This window comes from Vipera berus (assembly GCF_964194415.1).
Source record: "Vipera berus genome assembly, chromosome: W".
Taxonomy (NCBI): Eukaryota; Metazoa; Chordata; class Lepidosauria; order Squamata; family Viperidae; genus Vipera; species Vipera berus.
In genome coordinates this window covers 47,069,172-47,096,699 of record NC_138210.1, presented here as the reverse complement: position 1 = coordinate 47,096,699, position 27,528 = coordinate 47,069,172, and the positions used below count along the sequence as shown (strand labels likewise).

General features: G+C 43.3%; 1 protein-coding gene across 2 annotated transcripts; it reads left to right on the top strand.

Moving 5' to 3' along the window:
• Positions 1–63: 63 nt before the first annotated feature.
• Positions 64–27,244, top strand: LOC308676086 (uncharacterized protein; the record flags this gene model as incomplete). Of its 2 annotated transcripts, none has more annotated exons than XM_081341810.1 (2): positions 64–349; positions 24,375–27,244. In XM_081341810.1, the coding sequence occupies 2 exons, from the start codon at positions 64–66 to the stop codon at positions 24,392–24,394; spliced, it is 306 nt and encodes a 101-aa protein (XP_081197936.1). In that variant the 3' UTR covers positions 24,395–27,244. The 2 variants fall into 2 exon arrangements, 1 of the variants encoding a protein (XP_081197936.1); XR_014028269.1 differs by lacking the exon at positions 64–349 and adding an exon at positions 20,171–20,371.
• Positions 27,245–27,528: the final 284 nt, after the last annotated feature.

Below are 27,528 nucleotides of genomic sequence, written 5' to 3'. Positions count from 1 at the left end.
TAGGGTAGGGCGCCGGCTTTTCACCTTCGCCGCTCCGGGTCTGCTCAATACGCCACGGCCAACATGGCGGACATTAAACCTCGACTGGCCGCCTCCTTCACCCAACCCCAGCGCTACAGCCATTCCCACACTGCATCGCGCAAAATCGCGAGCACGGCGCTGTTAAAACGAGCGCGCAGCGCGAGCACGGGAAGGAACTGGCACGAAAGAGCGGCTATTTTGACTCTCGCCGGGCCGAAGACGCTCCAGTCTCTCTCTCGAGGCAGCATCGTTCCTCTGTTGCCCCCGCCCTCACACGCTGGGAAACGAGTGAAAGAGGGACGGATCTATCACTGCCGCCTGGAGGAAGGTAAGAAGAGAATCCACGGCTCGGAAAATCGGGAGCACCTCCGGCCCGAACCCCTTGGGAGAAAGATGTTTGCGACCCAGTTCCGTTTAAACATACTGCGTTAGAGAGCAGCCGCTTCATATTCTCTTTAAATCCTATTTTCATTTCTCTCCGGGCCACTTTGTTCTCTCCTCAGTAAGACAGGCCTGTGCGACATCAAAAGTTCTATAGCTGACAGAAATAACTGTCAGTTATTTCTGTTGGGTATTATTACAGATTGTACTGTTATAGATACTAAATTGATGTTGAATTTAATTACGGCAGCAAGACTTTTGGTAGCGCAATATTGGAAGAAGGAGGAACTGCCTACTATAGAAGAGTGGACTTTAAAAGTTTCAAACCTGGCGGAAATGGCAAAGATTTCAGCATATTTGAAAGAACAATAGCAACAGAGATATATTTTGGAATGGAGAAGATGGATCGATTATATTCAGAATAAATATGGGACTAAAAAGTTTCATTTAGCATATGAATAAGTATTAGTATTATATGATGTATTATTAGTTATTATTATTTAGTTATGTTTAAAGGTAAAGGTTCCCCCGCACACGCGTGCTAGTCGTTTCCGACTCTAGGGGCCGGTGCTCATCTCCGTTTCAAAGTCGAAGAGCCAGCGCTTGTCTGAGGACGTCTCCGTGGTCATATGGCCGGCATGACTAGACGCCAAAGGCGCACAGAACGCTGTTACCTTCTCACCGTAGTGGTCCCTATTTTTTTCTACTTGTATTTTTACATGCTTTCGAACTGCTAGGTGGGCAGAAGCTGGGACGAGTAACAGGCGCTCACTCTGTTACACGGCACTCGGGATTCGACCCGCCAAACTGCCGACCTTCTGATCGACAAGCTCAGCTTCCTAACCCACTGAGCCATCGCGTCCCTTAGTTATGTTTAAGAGGAGTTAAAGTGCGATAGAATTTAAAGTGTTTTTTTTAGTTAGTTAGCATATTTTAGCTTAGGTTGGTAAAAGCTAATACCCTGTATTCAGCTCTGGGAAGTCGGGGAGGGGGAGGGGGGAGATGTTTTCAAAATGTATTTTAAAACTTTTCAATAAAAAAAAGTTCTATAGCTGACAGGAATGCTAATTATCATACAGAGATATTTAAAACCGCAGATTGGATAGTTTAAAATTAACAGTTCTCCGGACAAAAAGATTACCAATAAAGGAGAATGTTTGTAGCTCGGGTTTGAAATGAGGGGTCCTTGGTGCTCTGAGCTTGCTTGTTTTCTTGTAGACGTTTCAGGACCCAAATGAGGTAACATCGGTGTTGATAAGTTTGTCCCTCAAATTAAAAGTATCTACGGTAGTTAGAGGTTAAGAAGATCCATGATTATGGGTGTTTCAATCTTGGTGCATTTGACTAGGCATTGCTGTGGAGCAATGTTGCCATGGATTCATAAATCAATCAATTTAACAACTGAAAGGTACTGTTATATCTTCGGTTCTTTAGGCATTGAATGAGACAGGAGCCTTGAAACAGCAACAAGTTTATTAACTCAGAACAGAAGCAGCGCTAATGAGTGCTGCACAGCTATTTATACAGTTAGCCTCTAGGCAGCAACCAATAGGTTTAAAGTAACAGTTTCCTGCCCAAACCTAATTATCATCTTGGAGACAGCCAGTCTGGCTTTCAGTAACAGAAACCTAAGCAATATAGCAATCTAGGTCAGACATTAAGCAAGTGATTAAAACAGTTGTGGCCAATACATTACACCCCTTCCCCCTAGATACCACAAACTCTCAAATACTTTACATAGTCCTGCAGATACTTAGGTGGCCTTCTTCAAAGTTCTGAACATCTAGGGGTTGCAGGGATCTCCCGGTCTACCCGCTCGCCTGCCAGGCTGGGTAGACCAGGACTCTGAGGTACAGTGGAGTCGGGTTGACTCGAGTCTCTTTAGCTGGCCAGTCCCGGTTGGCCCAAACCAAAGTCCAGTTGTGCAACGAAGTCTGCAGAGCTGTCTCTCAGCACAGTTTGCTGGTCGTGTTCAGCGGCTACAGTCTGTCCGGGGAAAACTCTCCTACGGCCATTCCCCTGTCTCCTTGAGTAAGAGCTCTGTCGGAGTGTACAACCTACTCTGTTGAGCCACTTTTGCACGGCCCTTGCATGCGGCCCTCTTGAGCAGGGCTTTTCAACCAGTGGTACAGGCAGGTGGTACGCAACCATCCTAGAAAAGTGGTAACGGGGGAGGGGAATGAGCTGAACCAGTGGCAGCACTGCACAAGCCTGAGCGAGAGATGGCTGGAGCTGCATGGCTGTCAGGGCTCAGCGGAAGCGCCAGGATCAGCGCCAGGCTCCAGCTGGAGCTCGGCACCGATCCTGGTTCTTCTGAGCCCAGAAGTGCCAATCAGCTGGAATGTTGCAGCATCTCCAGGGTCTTGTGATTTACATTCAGATGCTTGGTAACTGATTCATATTTAAGACGGTCACAGTATCCCAGGGTCATGTGAAATGACCAAAACCTGCTGCAACCACCCAGCAAATGGGGGAATAAAAACCAAACACCACCCCACCCCACCCCCGCTCCCAATCCTCAACAGAAATGCTCACAACAATGAAAACCTCGGACAGGAGGAAGAGCGCCACCGGGTGGGCAGGCAGGTGTTTTGCTTGGCTGTGGCTTGGGGGGCACTTTTTTCAGTGCCATTGTAACTTAAAACATTCACTAAGCGAATTGTAAGTCGAGGACTACCTGTACTTCATCACTTTTTTCCTTTTTTTTTGGTCATCAAGTTTTTGACAACTTGCTAGGCGACTGGTGGTACTCCAATGTTGCCATATCCTAAAAGTGGTACAATGGGTGAAAAGTTTGAAAAGCCCTGCTCTTGAGAGTCCTGAGCTAGTGACTGCTTCGCTAGCCTCCAACGCAGCTGGTCAATGTGCCGGCGAATGACTCACCCATCTTCCAGGACCACCTCGCAAGAGAGTGGTCCTGACACCTTAACAACCACGGTTGCCACCCACAAAGCCCCTTGCCTGTAATTCCGGGTCCAAACCCGGTCACCAACTTGCAAATTTCGAGGTGCCTTTGGCTGAGCAGAGTCCGAGGCAACTCGGTCGGGGTGCAGCCTGTCCAGCTTGGTGATCAAACATCAGACCCATCTGAGTTTGGCAGGGCTTCTGCCCGTGGCAGTACAGGGAGTTGTGCGTTGGCAGAGTAGGGAATCTGCCAGTCTGTGGTGCCAATCTCCTGTGACGATCCATTTCAGGGATTCCTTGGTTGTGCGGACCATGCGTTCCACTTGGATGTTTGAGGCCGGGTGAAAGGGAGTCGATTTGGCGTGCCTTATTAGATTTGCTCTGAGGAAGGACTGGAATTCCGAAGCACTAAACTGAGCCCCATTGTCTGAGGCTAAGACGTCTGGAAGTCAGTGTGTTGCAAAGATTCTGCGCAGTTCCTGGATGGTCCTGGCAGTAGTCATAGTGGGAACTGGTGCGACCTTTAACCATTTAGAGTGGCTATCCACCACTATTAAAAACAGCTGTCCCTGAAAGTGCCCGGCAAAATCGATGTGGATCCTTGACCACGGTGTGTGTGTGTCCTCCCATCGGTGGACGGGCTTGCAGCATCTCCGGTCGGGATTGCTGGCACGTGTAGCAACCATGTACTTGGGCCTCAATAGCTTTATCTAGCCCTGGCCACCAAAGGTAGCTCCTCGCAAGTGCCTTCATCCGGACTATTCCCAGATGGCCCTCGTGCAGAGACTCTAAAACTCTGGGCCTTAAAGAGCTCAGGACTATGACCCTACTTCCCCAAAGGATACACCCTTTATGAGCTGAAAGCTCATCTTTTCTCATGAAGAAACACTGAAATTCTGGCCCTGGACATTTGTCCAGCCATCCTGTGTGTACCCAGTTTAGCACACGGCTCAATGTTTTGTCAGCTGCTGTCTCAGCAGCTATGTCTCCAGCATGAAGAGGAGACTCCGGCAAATCCTGGATAACCAGGATGCGTGCAGCCGGAGCTGGATCTGGCTCCACATGTGGCAGGGGCAACCTGCTAAAGCCGTCTGCATGGCCCATTTCTTTGCCCGGTTTGTGAATCACCCTGTAGCTGTAGGGTGAAAGGAATATAGACCACCTCAGCATTCGAGGAGACAGAATCTTAGGTGTCTTGCTCGTTTGTGGTGAACAACCCTAGAAGAGGCTTGTGGTCTGTACAGACCGTGAATTGACCATACAAGTAATCGTGGAACTTTTTAACTCCAGCCATGATTGCCAAGGCCTCCTTATCAATTTGCGCGTAGTTGTGCTCTGCAGACGACAGGGTCCTAGAATAGTAGACAATGGGAGTCTGTTTCCCATCAGCCGTCAAATGGCTCAACACAGCCCCAACCCCATAGGGAGATGCATCACACACGATGCATACAGGCAGCTTCTCGTTAAAATGTGTGAGAACTGAATTTGAGGACAGCAGTGCTTTGACTGCCTTGAAACTCCTCTCGTGGACGCTGGTCCATTGCCACTGGGCTTTTTTGTCTAAGAGCCGGTGTAACAGCTCTGCCACTGCGGCCTTATGTGGGAGGAATGCATGGTAAAAATTCAGAAGGCCCAGGAAGGCCTGAAGCTCTCCCTTGGACTTCAGACTTAGGGCCTGCTGTATCGCTTTTAGCTTGGAGTCCACCGGATGAATGCCATCAGCATTGATGTGGAACCCAAGGAACTCGGTTCACTCTACCCCAATCTTGCACTTTTCCTTTTTTAGTTTAAGTCCCACTATGCAGAACCGCTGAAGGACGGCTTTAAGCCGTTTGGCCAGAATCTCTACAGATTCCCCAGCAATGAGAACATCATTGAAGTAGGGGCAGACCCCTGGAATCCCCTTGAGTGTGTGCTTCATCACTCCCTGGAAAAGCCCTGAGGCTACACTCACCCAAAACTGTAGGCACTTGACCTTGAAGGCCCCCCAACGGTTGACAATGGTTTGGGCGACTGCCGTGGCCTCGTCCACGGGCAGTTGTTGGTAGGCCTGCGCCAAATCTAACTTGGCGAACATGCAGCCTCCTTGCAATGACGCCAAAATATGACTGACAACTGGCACCGCGTACGCGTGCTGTTGAAGTGCCCTGTTGATGGTGCACTTATAGTCAGCACATATGCGCACTTCTCCATTGGCCTTAAGTGGCATTACTATGGGGGTCTCCCACACCCCACTGTCTATGGGCTGCAATACCCCCTGACTAACCAGCTTGGCCAGCTCTGTCGATTTGGGGTTTTAAAGCGAAAGGCACTCAACCAGGCTTGATCCGTATTGGCGTTACCATGGGATCAAGCTTGAGGGCAATTGGAGGACACTTGTACTCCCCTAGGCTTGAACTGAAAACATCCGTGAATTCTTGGCAGACTGCTGACAAGTCTGCCACTTGTGTCTGGTGAATGCCGGTTACTTGAATGCCGAATGCATCAAACCAGTCAAGGCCTATGAGGCTCATGTGTTGGCCTTCCAGCACTACGACATCTAGTGGACCTTCAAAACCCTTAAATTGCACGAGAAGTGTGGCTTTTCCTCTTTCCGCCACTTGGGAGTTTTGGAAGTCTGTGAGCAATAGATTAGACGCCTGGAGTTTGGCCCATCTGTTGCTGTGATTGCATATATCCCTGAATGTTCCTTGGGAGATGATGGACATGGCTGAGCCTGTGTCCTGTTCCATTTTGCATGGAACTCCCTGAAGCTTGACCTGGAGTCGAAGCTTCTGTTTAAGGGGGCGATGGGTACCAGTGCGGAACACGCTCCTCCAGCTGGAGCAAAACCCTACTTGGTGTTGACCCGGGGCCCCGGTACCTCTCCTGAATGAGTCTTCTTGTGGACAGTCCCTCTGGTGACCTCGGCAGACGGCAATGTGGCCTGGTTTGCCACATGCCCGGCACGTTGCTGTTCGGAATTTATTTATTTATTTATTTATTTATTAAACTTATATACCGCCCTTCTCCCGTAGGACCCAGGGCAGTTCGCAAAGCAATTAAAACAACATTACAATACAAAAATTAATAACAAAATAGATTAAATTTTCCTTAATTAAAATCTAAAACCCCTATAACTCTGATTAAAAACCCAATTACAATAAGTTAAAAAATTAAAAAATCCTCAGTCCTGGCCGGAAAGCTCAAAGAGCCAGGTCTTCAGGTCCCGGCGGAACGAACGAAAATCAGGGGCAGTCCTAAGCTCTACGGGTAACTGGTTCCAGAGGGCAGGCGCGCCCACAGAGAAGGCCCTCCCCCTGGGTGTTGCCTGCTGGCAATCCTTTGCCAGCGGCACCCTGAGAAGGCCCTCCCTGTGGGAGCGCACAGGACGAAGGGAACTTGATGCCGGCAGCAGGTGTTCCCTCAGATATCCCGGACCCAAGCCATTTAGGGCTTTATAGGTCATCACCAGCACCTTGAATCTCAGAATTGGCATTCTGCCCGTTGATGGCGGCCTCCACAGCCCATGCAACTAAGGAACGGAACTGCCTTCTCAGCTGGCCGGGGTCCCTTCTCCAGTTGCTTCCGCAGCTGGTCGACTTCGTAGTCCGAATCGGTGTCTTCTGTACGCTCGGCGTCCTCGTGGTGGACAGCTTTGGTGCTTGGCGTGCTTTTGGAGGGCCGCAGCGCTTTAATGGCCCCTCCGGCGGCTTTGTCCACCATGACCTCCTTCAAGGCCTCCTGTAGCAAGAGAGTCTTCTTGGTGAACAGTTTTTGTTGGAGCTCTCAATTTCGGAGTCCACAGACTAAACGGTCTCTTAGTCTCTCCTCCAAATCTGCGAAATTGCAGAGTTGGAACGCTTGATGACAAGCGGTGAAGAATTCTGTAGCAGACTTGCCGGGCTGTTGTTCCCACTGCTCAAAAGCATGCCTCCATGCTATAACGGATAATTTGGGCTCGAAGTAGTCTTGGAGCTTTTTCTTCAAGTCTGCATAGGTGACCAACTCGAGCGGTGTCGGAGCGACCAGGTTCTCTGCAATCTCGAAGGTGGTGGGGCCGCACACGCAGAGGAGGGTTGCGGCCTTCTACCCATCTTTGCCTACCTGGTTGGCGCGGAGGTAATTTTCTACGTGGGAAATGTAGGACGCCCATCTCTCCGGGTGTGTCACATGAAATTCTTCTAGCTTCCCAACTTTCGCCATGGTGAATTGCTTGTTTCTTGCTTGCGGTGACTTGTGCTGCTGGCTTCTGCGTAGGCCCTAGGACAGGTCCTTAGGGCATGGTGGTCTCCAGCGTGGCTTGCTGGAGGGGGGGAATGTAGTTCCTGCCAGGCTCTGTGCTGGCCTCACCCCCCCTAGTGACTTCAGACTGTCAGAATGAAGCAGCACATCCCATCCACGTCCCCAGTGTTATATCTTCAGTTCTTTAGGCATTGAATGAGACAGGAGCGTTGAAACAGCAGCAGGTTTATTAACTCAGAACAGAAGCAGCCCTAATGGCTGCTACACAGCTATTTATACAGTTAGCCTCTAGGTGGCAACCAATCGGTTTAAAGTAACAGTTTCCCACCCAAACCTAATTATCAGCTTGGAGACAGCCAGTCTGGCTTTCAGTAACAGCAACTGTTAAGCAATACTGCAATCTAGGTCAGACATTAAGCAAGTGATTAAAACAGTTGTGGCCAATACATTACAGGTACATCCACGGCATCACTGCTTTCAGGACTCATAGCGGAGGTCATAATGCAACACCTAGAACTGATTGCACTCCTATCCACACAATCCAAAATATGGGTCAGGTATGTAGATGACACCACCAAAATAAGGGACCAACTAGAGAACACACGACACCATCAATATCTTCAGAGGTATTAAATTCACAACTGAGAAACTCACTACCTTTCCTGGACATCCTCATCAGCAGATACAGCAATGGAAAACTACAAACCCGGGACTTCCGCCGGACGTCACGGCGGAGCGGAGCAGGCTAGGGACTCTCTCCTGAAGCCGACAGCTCCGTTTGCCGCGTTTGACGGCAAATCACAGCCATCCTCGAGCGGGAAAAGCTTGGGGAAAGTGAGGGGAGCATTCCAGCTCCGAAGCAGAGTCCAACTGTGAAGGGAAGCTGAAGAACTCCCCGGGATCGGACGCGTCAAGAAGATGCCTGTAATGGCGTCCCGGAGCCGTGACTTGCTGTAAGCTGGAAGCCAGAACATCCCGGTAATCTCATCTGTTCTAAACCGCAATCTATTTTAACTTTGAACAAAGTGAGGAAAGTGAACTGGAAGCTTGTTCTTAAGAGTTTGGACTTAGCTGACGTGAACCAGCACGAGTGGAGAAAGTGGCAAGGAAAATGAAAGGCGAACTGTTACAAAGTGTTTGACAGCCGATTGGAGAGGTTTATGAAAGGAATACTAGAATCTATCTTTTGGAAATAATATTCTCTTTGCTGCTGCTTACAAGACAAGATTATTTTGACCTGTGTTGGGAAAGGATACTGGCGGATTTAAACTTTATGCTTTTCTTTTCCCCTTTCTCGGAACAGAGACCAGACGCCATTTGCATGAACTGTCAAATTTGATTTGCTTGCTGTCTTCTAAACAAAGTTATGATCTCTACTCCCATCTAGTGACTAAACGACTAAAACGAACTCATCCTACAATTTAACTTTAATTAATTATAGCTCCTTTTTTTAGGAATCATTTACTAGAATTAGTTTGGTCATTGGTTATCAACTTTTATTTATAGTTAAAGATTAATCCAGCTGTTTAATTAAACCTATATTGACTAAGTCTACTATTACTAATAGTGTGTAAGATTGTTATTATTAGTTATTATTACTATTCTTAGTGCTATTATTAATTATATTAAGCCACAAAAGTAAGTAATATTAATACTAGAAGCTGAAAATACCTTATTTAAATTATATTGAAATTAGGTAAAGGTAAAGGTTCCCCCGCACATGTGTGCTAGTCGTTTCCGACTCTAGGGGCCGGTGCTCATCTCCGTTTCAAAGCCGAAGAGCCAGCGCTTGTCCGAGGACGTCTCCGTGGTCATGTGGCCAGCATGACTAGACGCCAAAGGCGCACAGAACGCTGTTACCTTCCCACCGTAGTGGTCCCTATTTTTCTACTTGCATTTTTTACGTGCTTTCGAACTGCTAGGTTGGCAGAAGCTGGGACGAGTAACAGGCGCTCACTCTGCTATGCGGCACTCGGGATTCGACCCACCAAACTGCCGACTTTCTGATCGACAAGCTCAGCGTCCTAACCCACTGAGCCACCGCGTCCCTAGTTATATTTAAATTAATAATAGGTTAATTATTATTATAATTTAACTCTATCTATGTATCCTTTTTGACTGTAGAATTATATTAGAACATTAAGATAGTGGAATTTGAGATTAGGAAGGCAAAGGAAATATATTATTACTGTGAAACTGAATGATACAGACCAGAGAACGTGGTGGTGTACAATTGGCTGGAGGGATATTTTAGAATTCCCAAAGATGGCAACAACTACCACCACCACATTCCTTAAAAAGAGGACACACAGCTTCTTCCTCCCCCATGACAACGATTCCACAGATGCTGAAGAAATCTGCAGAAGATATCCCAGTTGCAAGCCAATCCTTAGCTATACCCCAAGAATGGCAAGACATGCTTAAATCAATACAGGATACGGTTCTTAAGAACCAAGTTACCTTGGTCAATAATCAAGAATCTACATTTAAGGTACTGGAGGAACTAAAATCGAATGTGGCAATATTGACAGACGAGACTAGAAAATTTCATACAAGATTCGAGGAAATACAGAATATTTTAACTAAACATGAAGATCAACTGCAAACTATAGAAACGAAAATTGCTAAAACAGATGAGAAAGTGGGGAGGATGGATGCCCATTTTGCCAGAGTCAACAAACGATTGGAAAATGAGATGGTGATGCTGGAAATGGATAAATCTGGGAACTTCCTACGTTTCCAGAATATAATGGAAGACAAAGAGGAATGCCTTCGAGAAGTGATGGGAGAAGTTATGGCTGGGATTTTGGGAAGAGACCAAATCGAGATATTACGAGATGTGGACGAAGTTTATCGCATTTATACTAGTTATGCCAGACGTAATAATCTACCCAAAGAAGTGCATGTCCGTTTTACTAAAAAGTCAATTCGAGATGAGATACTCCAGAAAACCAGGCTCCAAGCATTTACATACAAGAGAAAACGTATAGCAGTACTGCCACAAATACCAAAGAGAGTACGAGATATGAGAAGACAGTTTGAATTTCTTACAACTTTTTTAAGGAAATATAAGATTCGGTACTGTTGGCTACCACCAGAAGGAATATCATTCACGTGGCAGACTCAAAGGCTTAAACTGGAGTCACTTCAGGATGCACAGGACTTTTATGAAACACAAGTTACCTTATTTGATCGAGAAAGTGAAGGAGAAACAGAGAGCAAGAGTATGGAAGAAACTTCACAAGAACCCAGTATAGAGCAACAGGATGACCAAGGAAAGAGGATGAACGGCAAAAATAGGACTGGAGATGCAACAGGGCTACAAGTTGAAACTAGATCACAGAGGCAAAAGGCCGCAGGTAAGTAAGAGTATGGAAGAAGAATTATATTTGTTTTCCGTTAATATTAACGGATTAAATGCCCCTGCTAAAAGGAAAAGAATTTGGCTTAACTTACAAAAACAAAATTGTGATTTGATTTGTATACAGGAAACTCATATATGTAAAAACCATCAAAAAGTATTAGAGTGCTCCCAATTGGGGAAATTATATGTATCCTTGGCCAGTCAGAAAAAACGAGGTATTGCTGTGTACGACCGCAAAGGATTAGTGACACAACAAGTGTATTCTGATGAAGAGGGAAGAATACTAGCGCTGGAAACTAAAATAGGTTTAAAACTGGTATTATTAGTAGTTATATATGCGCCTAATACGGATCAGAAAACTTTTTTTAAAAAGTTATATAAGAAACTAACTGATCTTGATTATGAAAATATATGTATTTTGGGGGACTTTAATGCGATTAAAGATGTTAATAAAGACTACGAACCAGGGGCAGGCCCCCCAAGGTACATAAAAAGACAAAGGAAAATCCTACCTAAAATATGGGATAAGCTAGTAACCCAAATTGGACTTTCAGACGTATGGAGAGATTTACATCCTACTCAAAAACAATTCACCTATTTCTCCCCCAGGCACCATTCATGGTCTCGAATAGATATGTTTTGGTCGACATTTGAGATTAAAGAGACCATTATAGAGGTAGAGATAAACACCAATGTATGGGCAGACCATCACCCCTTAATAGTCAAATGGGCAGGACCCCCCCCCCTCAGGGTGCCACCGGTCAGAGAATGTAGATTGGTGGCCCCCAGGGGGAGATCTTTCTCTGTGGGCGCCCCGGAGCTATGGAACCAGTTACCGGTTGAGCTCCGGACGGCGCCCGATCTTCGCTCCTTTCGCCACGATCTGAAAACATACCTGTTCGAACAAGCCGGCCTGGCCTGAGGGGGGATTGGTGGGGTTTTTTACTATCATTTTATTGGGGTTTTTATTAATGTACCAACTGTTTTTATGGGCATGTATTTAATTATCTTTTAATTTTTGTAACTCTGTGTTTTATTCTTGCCCTGTACACCGCCCTGAGTCCTTCGGGAGAAGGGCGGTATAGAAATATTAATAAATTAAATTAAAATTAAAAAAGGGCGAGGTGGTCTATGAGACCAGATTTAATGAGAGATGAGGAATTTCTCAAAAGTACAAAAAAGGAATTAGAATATTTTTTTTATAAAAAATACAAAAGAGAGGACACCTCTCTGCAAAATATTTGGGACACAGCTAAGGCAGTAGTGAGAGGGCTCGCTATAAAACATTCGGCCTATAGTTGGAAACAAGAAAGATTAAAAAGAGTTGAGCTATTTTCAAAATTATCAAAAATAGAGGAGGCGCTGCAATTAGATCCCCAAAATTCCCAGCATAAAGAAAAAAAAAGATTTGATTAAACATGAGATTCTTTTGATTGATCAAAAAGAGCTGGCAGATAAAATTAAGAGGAGTAGGCAGAGGTACTTTGAACACGCTAATAAACCGGGGAAGTGGTTAAGTTACAGATTAAGAAAGGAACAAAGAGCAAAAAGGATAGACTATCTACAAGATCAGGATGGTAACCTGGTGATTAATAAGGAACAAAAACTAAAAATTGCACAAGAATTTTATAGACTACTTTACAGTGAGGAAGAATGTCCACAAAGTAAGTTAGAACAATATTTTCAGAATTATCGCCCCCAACCGATCTCGGATTCTTTTAGACAACTTCTGAATAAGGAAATAAGTATGGATGAAGTTGAGGAAGCTATTAAAAAACAAACAGGGGGGAAAACTCCAGGCCCGGATGGCCTGCCTTGTGAATTTTATAAGGAATTCATTGACCTGCTAGGTCCTCAATTAAGGGATATATTTAATAACATTTTAACTGATGGAAAAATGCCCGAATCTTGGAGAGAGGCTCATATCTCCTTAATTCCTAAACCTGATTCGGCTTTGACGCTGATCCAAAATTACAGACCAATTTCGTTATTGAATGTAGACTACAAAATTTTTACGACCATATTGGCAGGAAGACTTAAAATATTTCTTTCCCACTTTATTCACCAGGACCAAAATGGTTTTTACCCTATAGACATCTTAATGATAATGTGCGAATAATTTTAAATGTATTGGAGTATTACCAGAAATTTTCAGACAGGCCCATGGCGATGATATTTGTAGACGCACAAAAAGCTTTTGACAGAGTTAATTGGAAATTTATTATGCATCAATTAAAAGTAATGGAATTTGGCCCTAAATTTATGAATGCAATTCAAACAATATATTCTGAACAGTCGGCTAGGCTGCTTTTTAATGGAGCGATGTCTGGAGAATTTGGAATTTTCAAGGGCACCAGACAAGGTTGTCCTCTTTCCCCATTATTGTTTGTTTTGGCTCTGGAACCACTTCTTGATACAGTTAGACAAGATGAGACTATTAGGGGCCTCAAAATTAGAGGAGAAGAATATAAACTTCAGGCTTTTGCCGACGATTTGGTGTTTTTGTTAGAGGACCCCCTAGTCTCTGGGCCAAATTTAGTAAAAAAGATTGAACAATATGGTGAGGTGGCAGGACTGAAAATAAATAGAGGAAAAACCAAAATGTTGTCCAAAAACTTAACTGATGTAAAGAAAAAAGAAATAGAAGGAATTATGGGGTTAAAATTTGCTAAAAAAGTAAAGTACTTGGGAATTGAATTAACCAATAAATGTTCCAATATTAAAGAACTTAATTATAATAAATTATTTGCCAATACACTACAAGACCTTGACAGGTGGAAAAATATTCAATTATCTTTTTTGGGCAGAATTGCCGCAATCAAGGCACATATCCTCCCACGTTGGATTTTTTTATTTCAAACGGCCCCCGTCAACTTAGACAACAAATTTTTTAGGAAATTGGATCAAGCAATAGGGAAATTTGTTTGGCGGGGTAAAAAACCACGAATAAAGAGGAAAATGCTCCAGGAACACAAAACAAGGGGGGGCTTGGGACTTCCAAACTGGGAGTTATACTATCAAGCCTCTGCACTCCTCTGGATTAAAGATTGGGTATCCCTGTCGAGGAAATGTATATTAACTATTGAAGGCTTTGACCTTAACCAAGGATGGCACTCAACTTTATGGTCATATCAAAAAACTCCATCCAAGTACTTTACTAACCACTACATCAGGAGAATTTTGATCAGAATTTGGCAAAAAGTTAAAAAACGAATGTATACCAAGATTCCCAAATGGGTGGTCCCATTGGAGATAACAACCCAGCCGACTGTTCACAACCTGAAAAGAAACTGGTCCTACAAGATTTTGGTGGATGAAGAAGGGAATCTGAAATCTAGAGAACAATTACAGATACAAGGTATAGATATAGACTGGTGGTCATACATTCAAATCCAAACCAGGTTTTCTAAGGATAAACAGGAATATGGCATCTCCCAAACTAGTCAACCCCTCGATAAAAGTTTGGAAGGCCCCGGACTAAAATTTATTTCTGGAATGTACAATCTCCTCCTAGCTAGATATATAGATGATGAGATCGTGAAAGATACAATGATAGCCTGGGGGAGAAACATAGGGAGGTCGATCCAACTAGAGGAATGGCAGACAATATGGTCCAGAACGATGAAAATAACATTATCTTCGGCATTCAAAGAGAACTATTTTAAAATGATTTATAGATGGTATTTGCCGCCAGCTAGAATAGCCAAAATGTTTCCAGATGCCTCTGATAAGTGCTGGAAATGTAGACTGGCCAAGGGTACTATTTTCACCAGTGGTGGACTTGCCCTCAGAGTAAGAAATATTGGGAGAAGGTCCAAAACTGGTTAAAACAAATAACTGGTGTCACCTTCCCTCTGCTTCCAGACTCTTACCTACTGGGTATAAAGCCAAAACTAATTAATAGACAAGATTGGTATCTCTTTGTACATGTTACAACAGCAGCGAGAATAACCTTCGCTCAACAGTGGAAGGATATAAATATTCCAACGGACCAAATGTTAATTAATAAGATTCTGAATTGTGCTGAAATGGATAAACTAACTTATATGTTAAAACAGAAACAAGAATCTATGTATTACACCAACTGGGAACGATGGTATGATTGGTTAAAAAATAGAACAAACCTAGAATAGTTAATATGACACTTCATAGTAATCTTTATGACAATATTTAATAGTCAAAATAGACAACGTTAAATAAGATTTAAGATTTACCGGGATGTAATTATGTATAACTGTACAGGGGACTTTAATCCCCAGTTAGTTTATATGTATGTTTGTTAAGTGCTTGCTTGTCCTTTTTCTTTTCTTTCTTAATTTGAAATGTATATACTTAGTGTGTATGTGTCTGTAAATATTTAATAAAAATTTAATATTAATAATAAAAAAAGGAAAACTACAAACACGGGTCTATTGAAAAACCACCCACACCAACCAAGTACTTCACTACCAAAGCAACAACCCAACTTTCCTGTGAGAGGACAGGCTGCCTGAGATTAGCTAGCACCTGGGCTGCTGGTGCCCTGCCCCTTTAAGTTTAAGACCTCTTCCCAGCCAGTCCAGCTGCTTAGCAAAGAGGAACCATAAAAGCCCTGCAGCAGAGCAAGCTGGGTGTGGTGGATTAGTTGGCATTGAAGGGTTGTGGTTTTTCCTATTGTGTATAGGAAGCAACGTGAAGTTAAGGAGAATTGTACTTTATCCCTGATACTAAAGAGCAGTACTAGATGGGTGGGTGGGGTGGCTGAAACTCACGAAAAGGAAACAAACTGGTTAAAAAGGGAGTTGTGAAAGCAAAGGAGTTTGGCCCTTGCAGAGCCCAGACCTTGCAGAAGTTAGCCATTATACTGACTGAGGAAACCAGACCCTGTACCAAAGCATTTACCAAATTCACCAATATGGATCAAATTGAAGGGGAAGTTTCTCCAGTTGAAGTGGTTCCTACCTTGGTAGAAGAAGGTGCCAGCCCTAAACATAAACTGAAGCAGGAAGGCCAATGAGCCAACATTGTCACAGAACTGATAAGGCATCAACAAGAGGAGAGGCTGAGACTCATTAGAAAGGATGAAGAGCAGCAGCTTTGGAGGGAACAGGAAAGGAAAGATAGGCTGGATTGGGAAAGGCATGAAAGGGAAGCCAGTAGAGAGGAGTTCAAGGGGCTGTTAGACGTACTTAAAGGGATACAATCCCCCAAAGGGGCACATTCTCCTCCAAGGTTTGGAAAAAAGAGTGGAGGTGGTCCCAAGGATATAAAAATTCCCAAGTTGTCTGAGGAAGAGGACATAAAAGCCTACCATGTTCAAAAGAGTGGCTACCTCTTGCAAATGGCCTGAGAATGGGTGGCCAAATCAGCTCCCTGTTTAACAGGGAAGGCTTGAAGGTCCTATAATAGTCTTCCTGCAAGGGATGCAGTAGACATGTAAAAGAAGTAATCTTGAATATATTTGAAGTCACACCATACACCTATAGGAAATGGTTGAGGAGCTATACCTACAACACACGAGGGAATCCATGAACTGTGGACGAGGTTGGAAGACCTAGGCAGAAAGTGGCTGAGGCCAGACAAAAGAAGCAAAGAAGGCATGGTAGAGTAGGTAATTTTGTTGGAGTTTCTGCAAGTTGTTCTTAGTTGCGAAGTCGTGTCCAACCCATCGCGACCCCATGGACAACGTTCCTCCAGGCCTTCCTGTCCTCTACCATCTTCTGGAGTCCATTTAAGCTCACACCTACTGCTTCAGTGACTCCATCCAGCTACCTCATTCTCTGTCGTCCCGTTCTTCTCTTGCCCTCAATCTTTCCCAGCATTAGGCTCTTCTCCAGTGAGTCCTTCCTTTTCATTAAGTGGCCAAAGTATTTGAGTTTCAACTTCAGGATCTGGCCTTCTAAAGAACAGTCAGGGTTGATCTCCTCTAGCACTGACTGGTTTGATCGCCTTGCAGTCCAAGGGACTCGCAGGAGTCTTCTCCAGCATCATAGTTCAAAGGCCTCAATTATTTGGCGCTCAGCCTTTCTTATGGTCCAACATTCACTGCCATACATTGCAACTGGGTAGACCATAGCCTTGACTATATGCACTTTTGTTGGCAGGGTGATGTCTGCTTTTTAGTGTGGTGTCTAGATTTGCCATGGCTTTCCTCCCCAGGAGCAAGCGTCCTTGGTTTTCTTAATGTTAAGTTTCAACCCAACTTTTGCACTCTCCTACTTCACCCGCAACAAGAGGCTCTTTAGTTCTTCTTCACTTTCTGCCATTAGAGTGGTATCATCTGCATATCTTAGGTTGTTGATATTTCTCCCGGCAATCTTAATTCCAACTTTTGATTCATCTAGCCCTGCCTTTCTCATGATGTGCTCTGCATATAAGTTAAATAGGCAGGGCAACAGTATACAGCCTTTCCCCATTTTGAACCAATCAGTGGTTCTGTGTCCAGTTCTCACTGTTGCTTCTTGACCCACATATAGGTTTCTCAGGAGACAGATAAGATGGTCTGGTACTCCCATCTCTTTAAGAATTTGCCACAGTTTGTTGTGATCCACATCATAGTCAATGAAGCAGAAGTAGATGTTTTTCTGCAACTCCCTAGCTTTTTTTTTAATTGAAAAGTTTTACGGTACATTTTTAAATACAAAACCCCTCCCCTCCCCCTCCCCTCTCCCCAAACCTCCCCAACTCCCCTCCCCTCCCCCCCCTCCCCGACTTCCCAGAGCTAAATACAGGGTATAAAAATACAAACATAATCTAAAATATGCAAACAACAATAAAATATTAAATTCTATTGCACTTTAACTCTTAATAAAATAACTAATAAAATAACTACAAGCTAGTTATACATCATATAAATCCACTACTTATTCAAATGCTAAGTGAAACTTTTTAGTCCCATATTTATTCTGGATATAATCAATCCATCTTCTCCACTCCACAATATATCTCTGTTGCGATTGGTCTTTCAAATACGCTGAAATCTTTGCCATTTCCGCCAAATTGGAAACTTTTAAAGTCCATTCTTCTATAGTTGGCAGTTCTTCCTTCTTCCGATATTGCGCTACTAAAAGTCTCGCTGCCGTAATTAAATTCAACATCAGCTTAGTGTCCGCAACGGTAGTATCTGTGATAATGCCCAATAAAAACAATTGCGGACAAAACTTTATCCTTTTCTTGAATATTTTTTGCATATTCCACCAAATTTTAATCCAAAATGCTTTAACCCTTTTACAAGTCCACCATATATGAAAATACGTTGCATCCTCACAACCACACCTCCAACATTTGGGCTGGCAGTTCGGATACATGCTTCCTAGTTTTTTAGGATCTAAATGCCACCTATAAAACATTTTATAAAAATTCTCTCTTAAATTTTGGGCCTGTGTAAATTTTACATTTCTCACCCAAATCTTTTCCCAAGTATCCATTGTAATAACTTCTTGAAAATTCTGAGCCCATTTTATCATTCAGTCTTTGACAAGTTCCGTCTCTGAATCAATTTCTATCAATGCAAGATATATCCTTTTAATATGTGCTTGACCTTGATCTCTAATTCGCTTTACCAAATTTTCATCAGTCATCAAAAACCCAGTTTTCTGGTCCTCTTTCCACCTAGCCTGTAATTGCCCATACTGAAACCAAGTTTGTACTATCTTTTCTTCTTTTAAAATGTTATATGACTTTAATTGCCATACATTCCTTTCCAAACTTAAAATTTCCTTATATGTAGTCACATCATGTTTCAATCCCACATTTATATTTTCTATTGCGTGTTTAGGTATTGCCCAAATAGGTATCTTATAATTTAACTTGTGTCTGTACTTTTTCCAAACTCGCAACAGAGCAAACCTTAACCTAGCTTTCTCCATGATCCAGCGTATGTTGGCAATTTGATCTCTAGTTCCTCTGCCTCTTCGAAATCCTGCCTGTACTTCTGGTAGTTCTCGATCCACATACTGCTGGAGTCTAGCTTGTAGAATTTTAAGCATAACTTTACTAGCATGTGAAATGAGTGCAATGGTGTGATAGTAAGATTTTGAATAGCTCAGCTGGAATACTGTCACCTCCACTAATTTGTTGTTGCTCAGATTTCCTAAGGCCCACTTCACTTCACATTCTAGGATGTCTGGCTCGAGGTCAGTGACCACCCAATCATGGTTATCTGGGACGTTAAGCTCGTTCTTGTATAGCTGTTCTGTGTAATTTTGCCACCTTTTCTTAATCTCTTCTGCCTCTGTTAAGTCCCTGCCATTTTGGTCCTTTATCATGCCATTTCTACATGATACGTTCCCTTCATCTCTCCAATTTTCTTGAAGAGATCTCTGGTCCTCCCTATTCTATTGTTTTCTTCTATTTCTTTGCACTGCTCATTTAAGAAGGCATTCTTATCTCTTCTAGCTATTCTCTGGAATTCTGCATTCAATTGGGCGTATCTTTCTTATTCTCCCTTGCCTTTCGCTTCCCTCCTTTCCTCAGCTATTTGCAAAGCTTCCTAAATTTTGCAACGAGAAGCTCATGGTCTGAGCCACAGTCAACTCCTGCTCTTGTTTTTACTGACTGTATATAGCTTCTCCATCTTTGGCTGCAGAGCATATAGTCAATCTGATTTCTGTGTTGACCGTCTGGTGATGTCCATGTGTAGAGCCGTCTCTTGGGTTGTTGAAAAAGAGTGTTTGCTATGACCATCGTATTCTCTTGACAAAATTCTGTCAGCCTGTGCCCTGCTTCATTTTGTACTTCAAGGCCAAACTTGCCTGTTATACCGGTTATCTCTTGGCTTCCGACTTTAGCATTCCAATCCCCCATGATAATAAGGACATCTGTCAATGCTGCAAACATTGACATGTTTTTGCACTGACAATATAAGAGGCAGCCTTTTGCTTTAACTGATTTTGAATCATTAAAACGCAGGAGGATTACAACCCGGATGTTTTGACAAGATAAGGGATAGCCGCTTCAGAAGGGAAATTAAACTTTGTGTTTTAAATTATTTGGTAAACGTGATTCATGACATGTAAATAAGGGAGGGAAATTCTGCATGATGTGGCGTTTCAAGGGATGGAGAATTCAGATTCTGGCATCCATCCATGAGTGCCGATGCTCCATTCTGCTTTATAGACTTTTTTAGAATAAATAATCACACAGTGCTCTTTGATGTGTCTTTTTAATTGGAACCATGACTTCATGCCAGAATCTACTTTCTTTCAAGCATCTGGGGAGTCCTGAGCCCCCACCGCTGTCTCTACCAAGGGACAGAAGCTGACAAAGATTCAGGGAAGAAACTTCAACCATGGGAAGAGGAAGCCTGACAGCTGACGAAACCTCAGAGGAGGGACTAATGGATGGCTTGCTGTGGGAAGATGAGTTTGGGCAGATCTCCAACCCTCAGCAGCTAAGTGAGCCTATCTGGTCGTCAGGCTGGAACCACTCCAGCAGAGACTACAGATGCCCTTTCCCTCAACTGAACACTGGGAGAGTGACTACAAGGACAACTCCTTGGTAAGTGGGCCGATTAACCACATAACCAGAAAACAACTCCAAAGCTTCTTAGGCTTTGCAAATGTTTATCAGCAGTTCATTCCATTTGCACAAATAGCACTCCCCATCACAAATATGCTAACAACCAAAAGTGGGGATAAGCCAAAGCCTAGCCAGGCGCTGAAATGGTTGGGAGAATGTCAAGCCGCTTTTGAAAAATTAAAGAGACTTTTCTCTGTGGAGCCGGTTTTAAAACACCCGAATCCGGAGGAGGCTTTTGTTATCCAAGCTGATGCTAGTGACTTAGCAGGAGCAGTCCTCCTCCAAAGGAACAGGAAGGGCCAGCTGCAGCCATGTGCTTACACTTCTAAAAGGTTATCTGAAACAGAACAGAGGTGGGTGGCATGGGAGAAGGAGGCCTATGCTGTGCGATGGGCTATTTTAATCTGGCGGCATTTCCTAGAGCAGGGCTTTTCAACCGGTGGTACGTGTACCACCTGTGGTACTTTGCCACGTGGCAGGTGTTACGTGACCATCCTAGAGAAGTGTAGCGGGGGAGGGGAATGAGCCGAAGCCACCCATACCTGAGGGAGCTGGAGCTGCAGGACTGTCTGGGCTCAGCAGAAGCCCCAGGAGCCGGCAGGGCTCCAGCTGATTGGCGCTTCCAGAAGCAGTGTGGAGCTGGAAGTAAACTGAAGAAAAAGGGAGGGGGGAAGAGAGGAGAGGCTATAAAAGGAGGTGGTTTGGGTGGGAAAGGGAAAAAAAGACAACAGGGAAAGAGAAGAGGAGCTCAGCAGGCAGGGAGGAAACAGGGACAGGGAAGAAGCAGCAGCTGTTGCTGGAAGAAAAGGTCCCCTGGTTCCTTTTCGCAAGCCAGGAGAATGCAATCAGCGCTGATGAAATGAAAAGCTGGCAGATGAGCATGTCAGAGAGGAGGTGGATTTATTTAGTTCTGGATCAGCTGGCAGCTTGGTTGGGTTACCATAAGGATTTTTGTGCAGTTTTTACAGCGTTTTGTAATTCAGAGGCTCGGTTTGTGTGCTTTGGTTATTAGAATATTTTAGTCTGTAATTTAGGCTAGCAATGAGTCCAGAGTGTTGACTTCTGTAGGTTTAATTGCTTTAAACAAATGTAATTAGTTTTACCCCCTTATCTTGAGTCTGTCTATGGCGTTTTGAAAGTTTTCTTTGAAGGTAAACAGGCTTAATTTAAGACTAAAGCTTTTTGCAATTGCTGGAGCCTTTCAGTCTCGGTTGCAACATTGTGACATGTGACACGCCTGAGGCAGCTTAAAGGAAAAAAACAGAGTTTATGTGTTTATTTTGTGAGCCTTTCTTGCTTTGCACTTGATTCCTGTGTCTTTAAGGGTACAGGGAAGGGATTGGGGGGTTCATTCTTACTACACTGTGGAAAGAGCTCAGAAGGGAGAGAGGAAGAAGGACCGACCAGCTAGCTCAGGGATCTACAAACTTAGCAACTTTTAAGACCTGTGAACTTCAACTCCCAGAATTCCTCAGCCAGCCATGATGGCTGAGGAATTCTGGGAGTTGAACTCCACAAGTCTTAAAAGTGCCAAGTTTGAAGACCCCTGAGCTAGCTGGTAGTGGCGCATATTAATCAACATGGATAAATTTATCATACATTTGTCAGTGCAAAGGGAAAGCGATTCAGCAAAGGAACAGCCACCAAACAAATTAAAACTGGTACTTTTTTACTTTTTTCCTACAGTTTGTAATATTTTATTAGATTATAGAATAAAATAGAAAAATACAAAAGCAAATAGTAGGACAGTGGGGAGGAAAAAGGGGGAGAAGGGAAAAAGAACAGACTTCCTCTCTTGCAGTAGAAGGAAGCATTAACCCTGAACCTCAACTTTTTACTTTTCCATAATATTATAAACTAGCCATTTCTATAACAACAAATTAATCAGTAAAACCCAACCCCCCTTTTTTATTCATCAAGTTTTTGACACCTTGCTAAGAGCTGGTGGTACTCAAATATTGGCATGTTCTAAAAGTGGTACAATCTGTGAAAAGGTTGAAAAGCCCTGTCCTAGAGGGGAGCAAAATATCATTTCAAGTGTGGATTGATCACAAGAATCTCGAAGCCATGAAAACCCCTAGGAAACTGTCCCCTAAGTAAGCAAGGTGGTCTCAACATTTCCACCGATTCAATTTTACAATTCATTACCTCCCTGTGGAGAGGAAGTTTTTGGCAGATGCTCTGTCTAGAATGCTGCAGTTTAACAGTGTAAAATCTGAAGTGGCTAAACCATTCTTGACCCCCGAGCCAATTAGCAGCACCCATCACTACCAGAGCACAAACCAGGGCCACGGTGCCAATAGATGTGACAGAGGCTCAGGAATTCAAGTAAGCATTAGAAACCGATGAGTGGTTTCAAATGCATAAGAACTTGTGCCTGATAAAAGATGATCTGGTGTGGGTTGGGGAGAAAATATACGTTCCAGCAGCTCTAAGACTCAGAGTAATGCAAGCTGGACATGACTCGAAAATTGCTGGCTACTTTTGGTTCGTAAAAACCCTACTCAAAAGACAATTCTGGTGGCCGTCTTTTAAAAGGAACATAGAAAGCTATGTGGCAAGCTGCCCCACGTGTGCCACGGCTAAGCAGCGGCAAGGGAAAATGCCTGGATTACTTCAGCCGGTAGCTAGCCCTTCAGCACCCTGGAGAGAGATCTATATGGATTTTATTGTAGAGCTTCCTGAAAGCGCTAGAAATACAGTCTTTTCTAGACAAGCCCATTTCATCCCGTGTCCAAAGATCCCAACAGCCAAAACCCTGGCTAAACGTTTTGTGCAACACATCTATCACTTCCATGGAGTCCCACTGCGCATAATCTCAGACAGGGGAGTCCAGTTCACTGCCAAGTTCTGGAAAGCTTTTCTGGACCATTTGGGTTCTAGTCTGGTGGAGCAGTGGGCTAATGCCTCCTTAAGTAACACCAACTGCCTGCAATTAGTGCAGGTTCGCATCCCACCAGGCTCAAGGTCGACTCAGCCTTCCATCCTTCCGAGGTAGGTAAAATGAGGACCCAGATTGTTGGGGGCAATTAAGCTGACTTTGTAATAATGCCGCTGTGGTGTGTGTGAAAGCCCTAATAAGCAGGCATATACATAGAATGAAGGCTACTGCTAAGCTTGTAAGCCGCCCTGAATCTTCGGAGAAGGGCGGGATATAAATGGAATTAAAATAAAAAAATAAATAAAATCATCCTCAAACAAATGGTGGGACAGAGACTGAACTTAGTTCTAGAACAATACCTTAGGTGCTTTATTAACTATCAACAAGATAACTGGACTGATCTGTTATCTTTTGCTGAGACTACTTATAATAATGCTGTGCATTCCAGTACTGGTTTCATCCCATTCCAGGTTGCAAATGGCCAGACCTTTGTTCCCATGCCTGAGTTGCCTGCTAGGGAACCTGACATTCCCTCTTTGCAAGAATGGATTAGACCGTTGCAGAATACCTGGCCTGTGGTACGAAAAGCCTTAGATGAGGCCAGGGAATCCTATAAGGTGCAGGCTGACAAAAAGAGGGTGGAGCAGAAACCTTTTAAGATTGGAGACAAAGTCTACCTCTCTACCAAATATTTACAATCTCTATAACCTTCTAAGAAATTGGGTCCCAAATTTGTTGCATCATCAATCCAGTGACTGTCGAATTAGAGCTCCCTAAGAGCCTATGACAGATTCATCCAGTTTTCCATTGCAGTTTAGATTACATCTAAGCTTAGACCACCAGGACCCCCGATGCCGACACCCATACTGGTTGAAGGGGAACAACACTTTGAGGTCCGTGAGATTCTAGATTCATGCACAAATCATGGTTCTACACAATACTTATTGGCTTGGAAAAACCGTCCATCCTCCCAAAACAAGTCGGTGTACAAAAAACATATTAGAGCTCCAAGGTTACTTAAATGCTTCCAGTCTAAGTATCCTGACAAGCCTGATTAATGTAAATTTCCTATTTGTTTTCCCCTCTCCCTCTGTTCTGCAGGTGGAACTGCCGTTTTTTAGGGGGGCTGTATGTCAGGGTCCCCAAAGAAATGTATTATTTTCCCTGTATTCTTTTCCCTTTCTATGCTTTGCTTACCCTTGTAATCATTCTTTGGGGCCTGCCATTCTGTTGGGAGGGGGTGGGATGCCTTCCACTGTCTTGCTGCTGTGCCCTTCCACCAGGAGAAGGAATGCATCTCCCTCATCGAGGTGGCAGTTGGTGCTTAGAGCCAGAAGGAAACAAAAGCAAGAGAGACCTTGAAGAACACACCAAACGGAGCCAGTTACCAAAACACTATGCCACCTGTGGATTGGCTGGATTTCAAATGGACACTGGGACTCGGAGGGAAGAGTAATAAAATTGCTTTTAATATGTTATTTGCACAGGTTCTTCCCCAGATCTTGCCTTGCCATCCCTGCTATCACTAGCCCCTAACAAAAGTTCCTTTTGAGATAATGTCTGTCTCAAGAGTTCTGCTTTCTTGGGAGGCTTAGCTGAGGCATGTCCTTACAGGTACCTTTAGTTTGCATCCCTTTTTCAAAAGTTGCCATGGATATTGTAGACCCTTTACCACGTTCCAGTAAAGGCAATGAGTATATTCTGGCGGTCTGTGACTATGCCACTTGGTACCCGGATGACTTAAGAATGGTGGGGAATTGTAAATGCATGGTTACTGGACAGCCAGGTACAATTACCTTTTGGTGGGACACAGGAAATCCGACCAACAACATTTCCATAGGATCCCTGAACGGTTGAATGAAAGGGGTACTACAAAAGGAGGTAGAAAAAGTGCTCCAGATGGATGTAATACAACCATCCGTCAGCAAATTGTGTTGGTGCCAAAGCCAAATGGTGACTTAAAGTTTGATAGCTACCTGATTCCCAGGGTGGATGAGCTTCTGGAAGGGTTAGGGCAAGCCAAATATCTATCCTCCCTAGACTTAACAAAGGGATACTGGCAAATCTCAATGGAACCCCAGTCCAGAGAAAAGATGGGATTTGTCACTCCCCAAGGTCTTTTTCAATTTAAGAAAATGCAATTTGGGCTACATGGGGTGCCTGGCACCTTCATTAGATTGATGAACAAATCTTTCCCAGGCAAGGAGAATGGTGTGCAGTTGACTTCCGGTTTGCCGGTGTGGCCACCATGGACACTTGGAAGACAAACTCTGTCTTCCTCGTCCAGTTTTGCATTGCTGGGGGACCCTGAAAAGGGTTGAAAGTTGCCCTGTAGGGGCGACCAGCAAGGAGGGACCCTTGCTGGATCGCGGGAGAGTGGTAGCTCTCCCGCTAGAGCCGGCGCAACCCTCCAAACTGGCAGACGAAAGACCGGCCATAGTAATATGGCTCGTCACTAGGCTGCAGACAGCCAAAGTCACACCACCAGGCAACTTTAAAGCAGCGCGGAAGACTGGGTGAGATCTACCTCTCTTTAATCCTAATTATTTTTTGTACCTTCATAAGCTGCTAAAGTATTTTCCCCACTGTGGAGAGGGAAGGGAGAGTTTAGCCCTCCCTCTAGAAACAGCGGTGACTGACTAAGGGGAGTTTAAAACATTGAAAAAAATTAACTGGATCCCAATTGGAACTTCATTTCCTAAAATTTGTGGATTAAAAGATTCTCTATTTTCTACTTTCTATTTTTACTGAAGATCTGGGTTTTTCCTTATAAAATAGAAGCAAAACTGAAAAGATTAAAATAACTTTGGGATTCAAAGGAAATCTTTAGTTGGTAGGAGCGACATCTTGTGGCTAAACTTGATACTTCAACCTGTTATTGTCTAAAAGAGACAATATAAATCAGAAGGAACCTGTGGATCAAGAAGAACAGACGGAAGAGAAGACAGTTTAGGACGACTACATCGAGATGGAAAAATAAAGAGATGACCTGCTAGATCTGCTAGCCCTCTCAAAAAAATGGTGATCAGATGGTTTTTTCAATGTCAAATAATAGATATAACAATACAAGGAGATTTGTTTGATGACTCGAAACCACAGACATGGAAGACGATTTGGCAAAGAAGGCTAGAATAAGACTGAAGAAGAATGGGGTTTCGACTTATCTATGAGAACTAAAATAGAATATACCTGAATAGATAAGATGTGTACTTTGAATATAAAATATTGTTATGAATTGAGGTAAAGAAAATCTTCATTTAAAATTTAGAAGTAGAAATATTAATAGTTAAATTTGAATACTGATTTGTTCATAAAGGTCATGTAAAGGTGATTAAGATATATATAAGCCAAAGATTATTGATGAATGTAACAAATATGTCTTTATGTAGCGGTAAGAATAAAAATTATTAGCTTAAATACAAAATAGTAGATACAAAGAGGAAGAGAGAGGAAGTATTACACGAAATAAAAGAAATTTTGGTTACTAAATTTAAGATATTTGGAAATTATTAGAAAATAATATATTGTATTATTAATCTGTTGATGTAGATGGTGAGAACATAAATAGATAAGACGTGTACCCTGAACACCAGATTTTGTGAGGAATTGTAATAAAGGAAATTGGGGTCATTTAAAATTTGGAAATGATAAATATTAAATGTTAAATTTAAATATTAATGGAAAATTAAAATTGGGAAAAAGTCATGCGGTTATTGATTGTCTAAAAGATTGAGTGTTAAAACAATTAAGATACATATAAATTAAAAACGATTGATAAATGTAAGAAAGTTGCTTTTATTTGATTGGTAGAATAAAAATTGTGTTAATTTAAATAAGACAGTACATATTAAGGGGAAAAGAGAGGAAATATTTACTGTATTAGTTTGAGTTTTGTACTAATGATATTTGTATGTAATTGAATTATTGTAACCCAGCCGCGACATTGCTTTTCAAATATGTAATTGTAACATTAGAAAACCAATAAAACTTTAAAGAGAGAGAGAAAGAGAATGGTGTGCAGTTTATTTAGATGATATCCTCATGTACAGTAAGACCTGGGAGGATCATGTGCACCACCTGAAGAAAATATTGGAATGTCTAAGAGAAACTGGGCTTGCCATGAACCCAGAAAAGTTCTATCTGGGCCTCCAAGAAACCCAATATCTGGGGTTTATGGTAGGAAAGGGGAAGCTCAGACCCGAACAGGGGAAGGTGGAGACCCTGAGACAGGTAGAAACTCCCAAAACAAAGACAG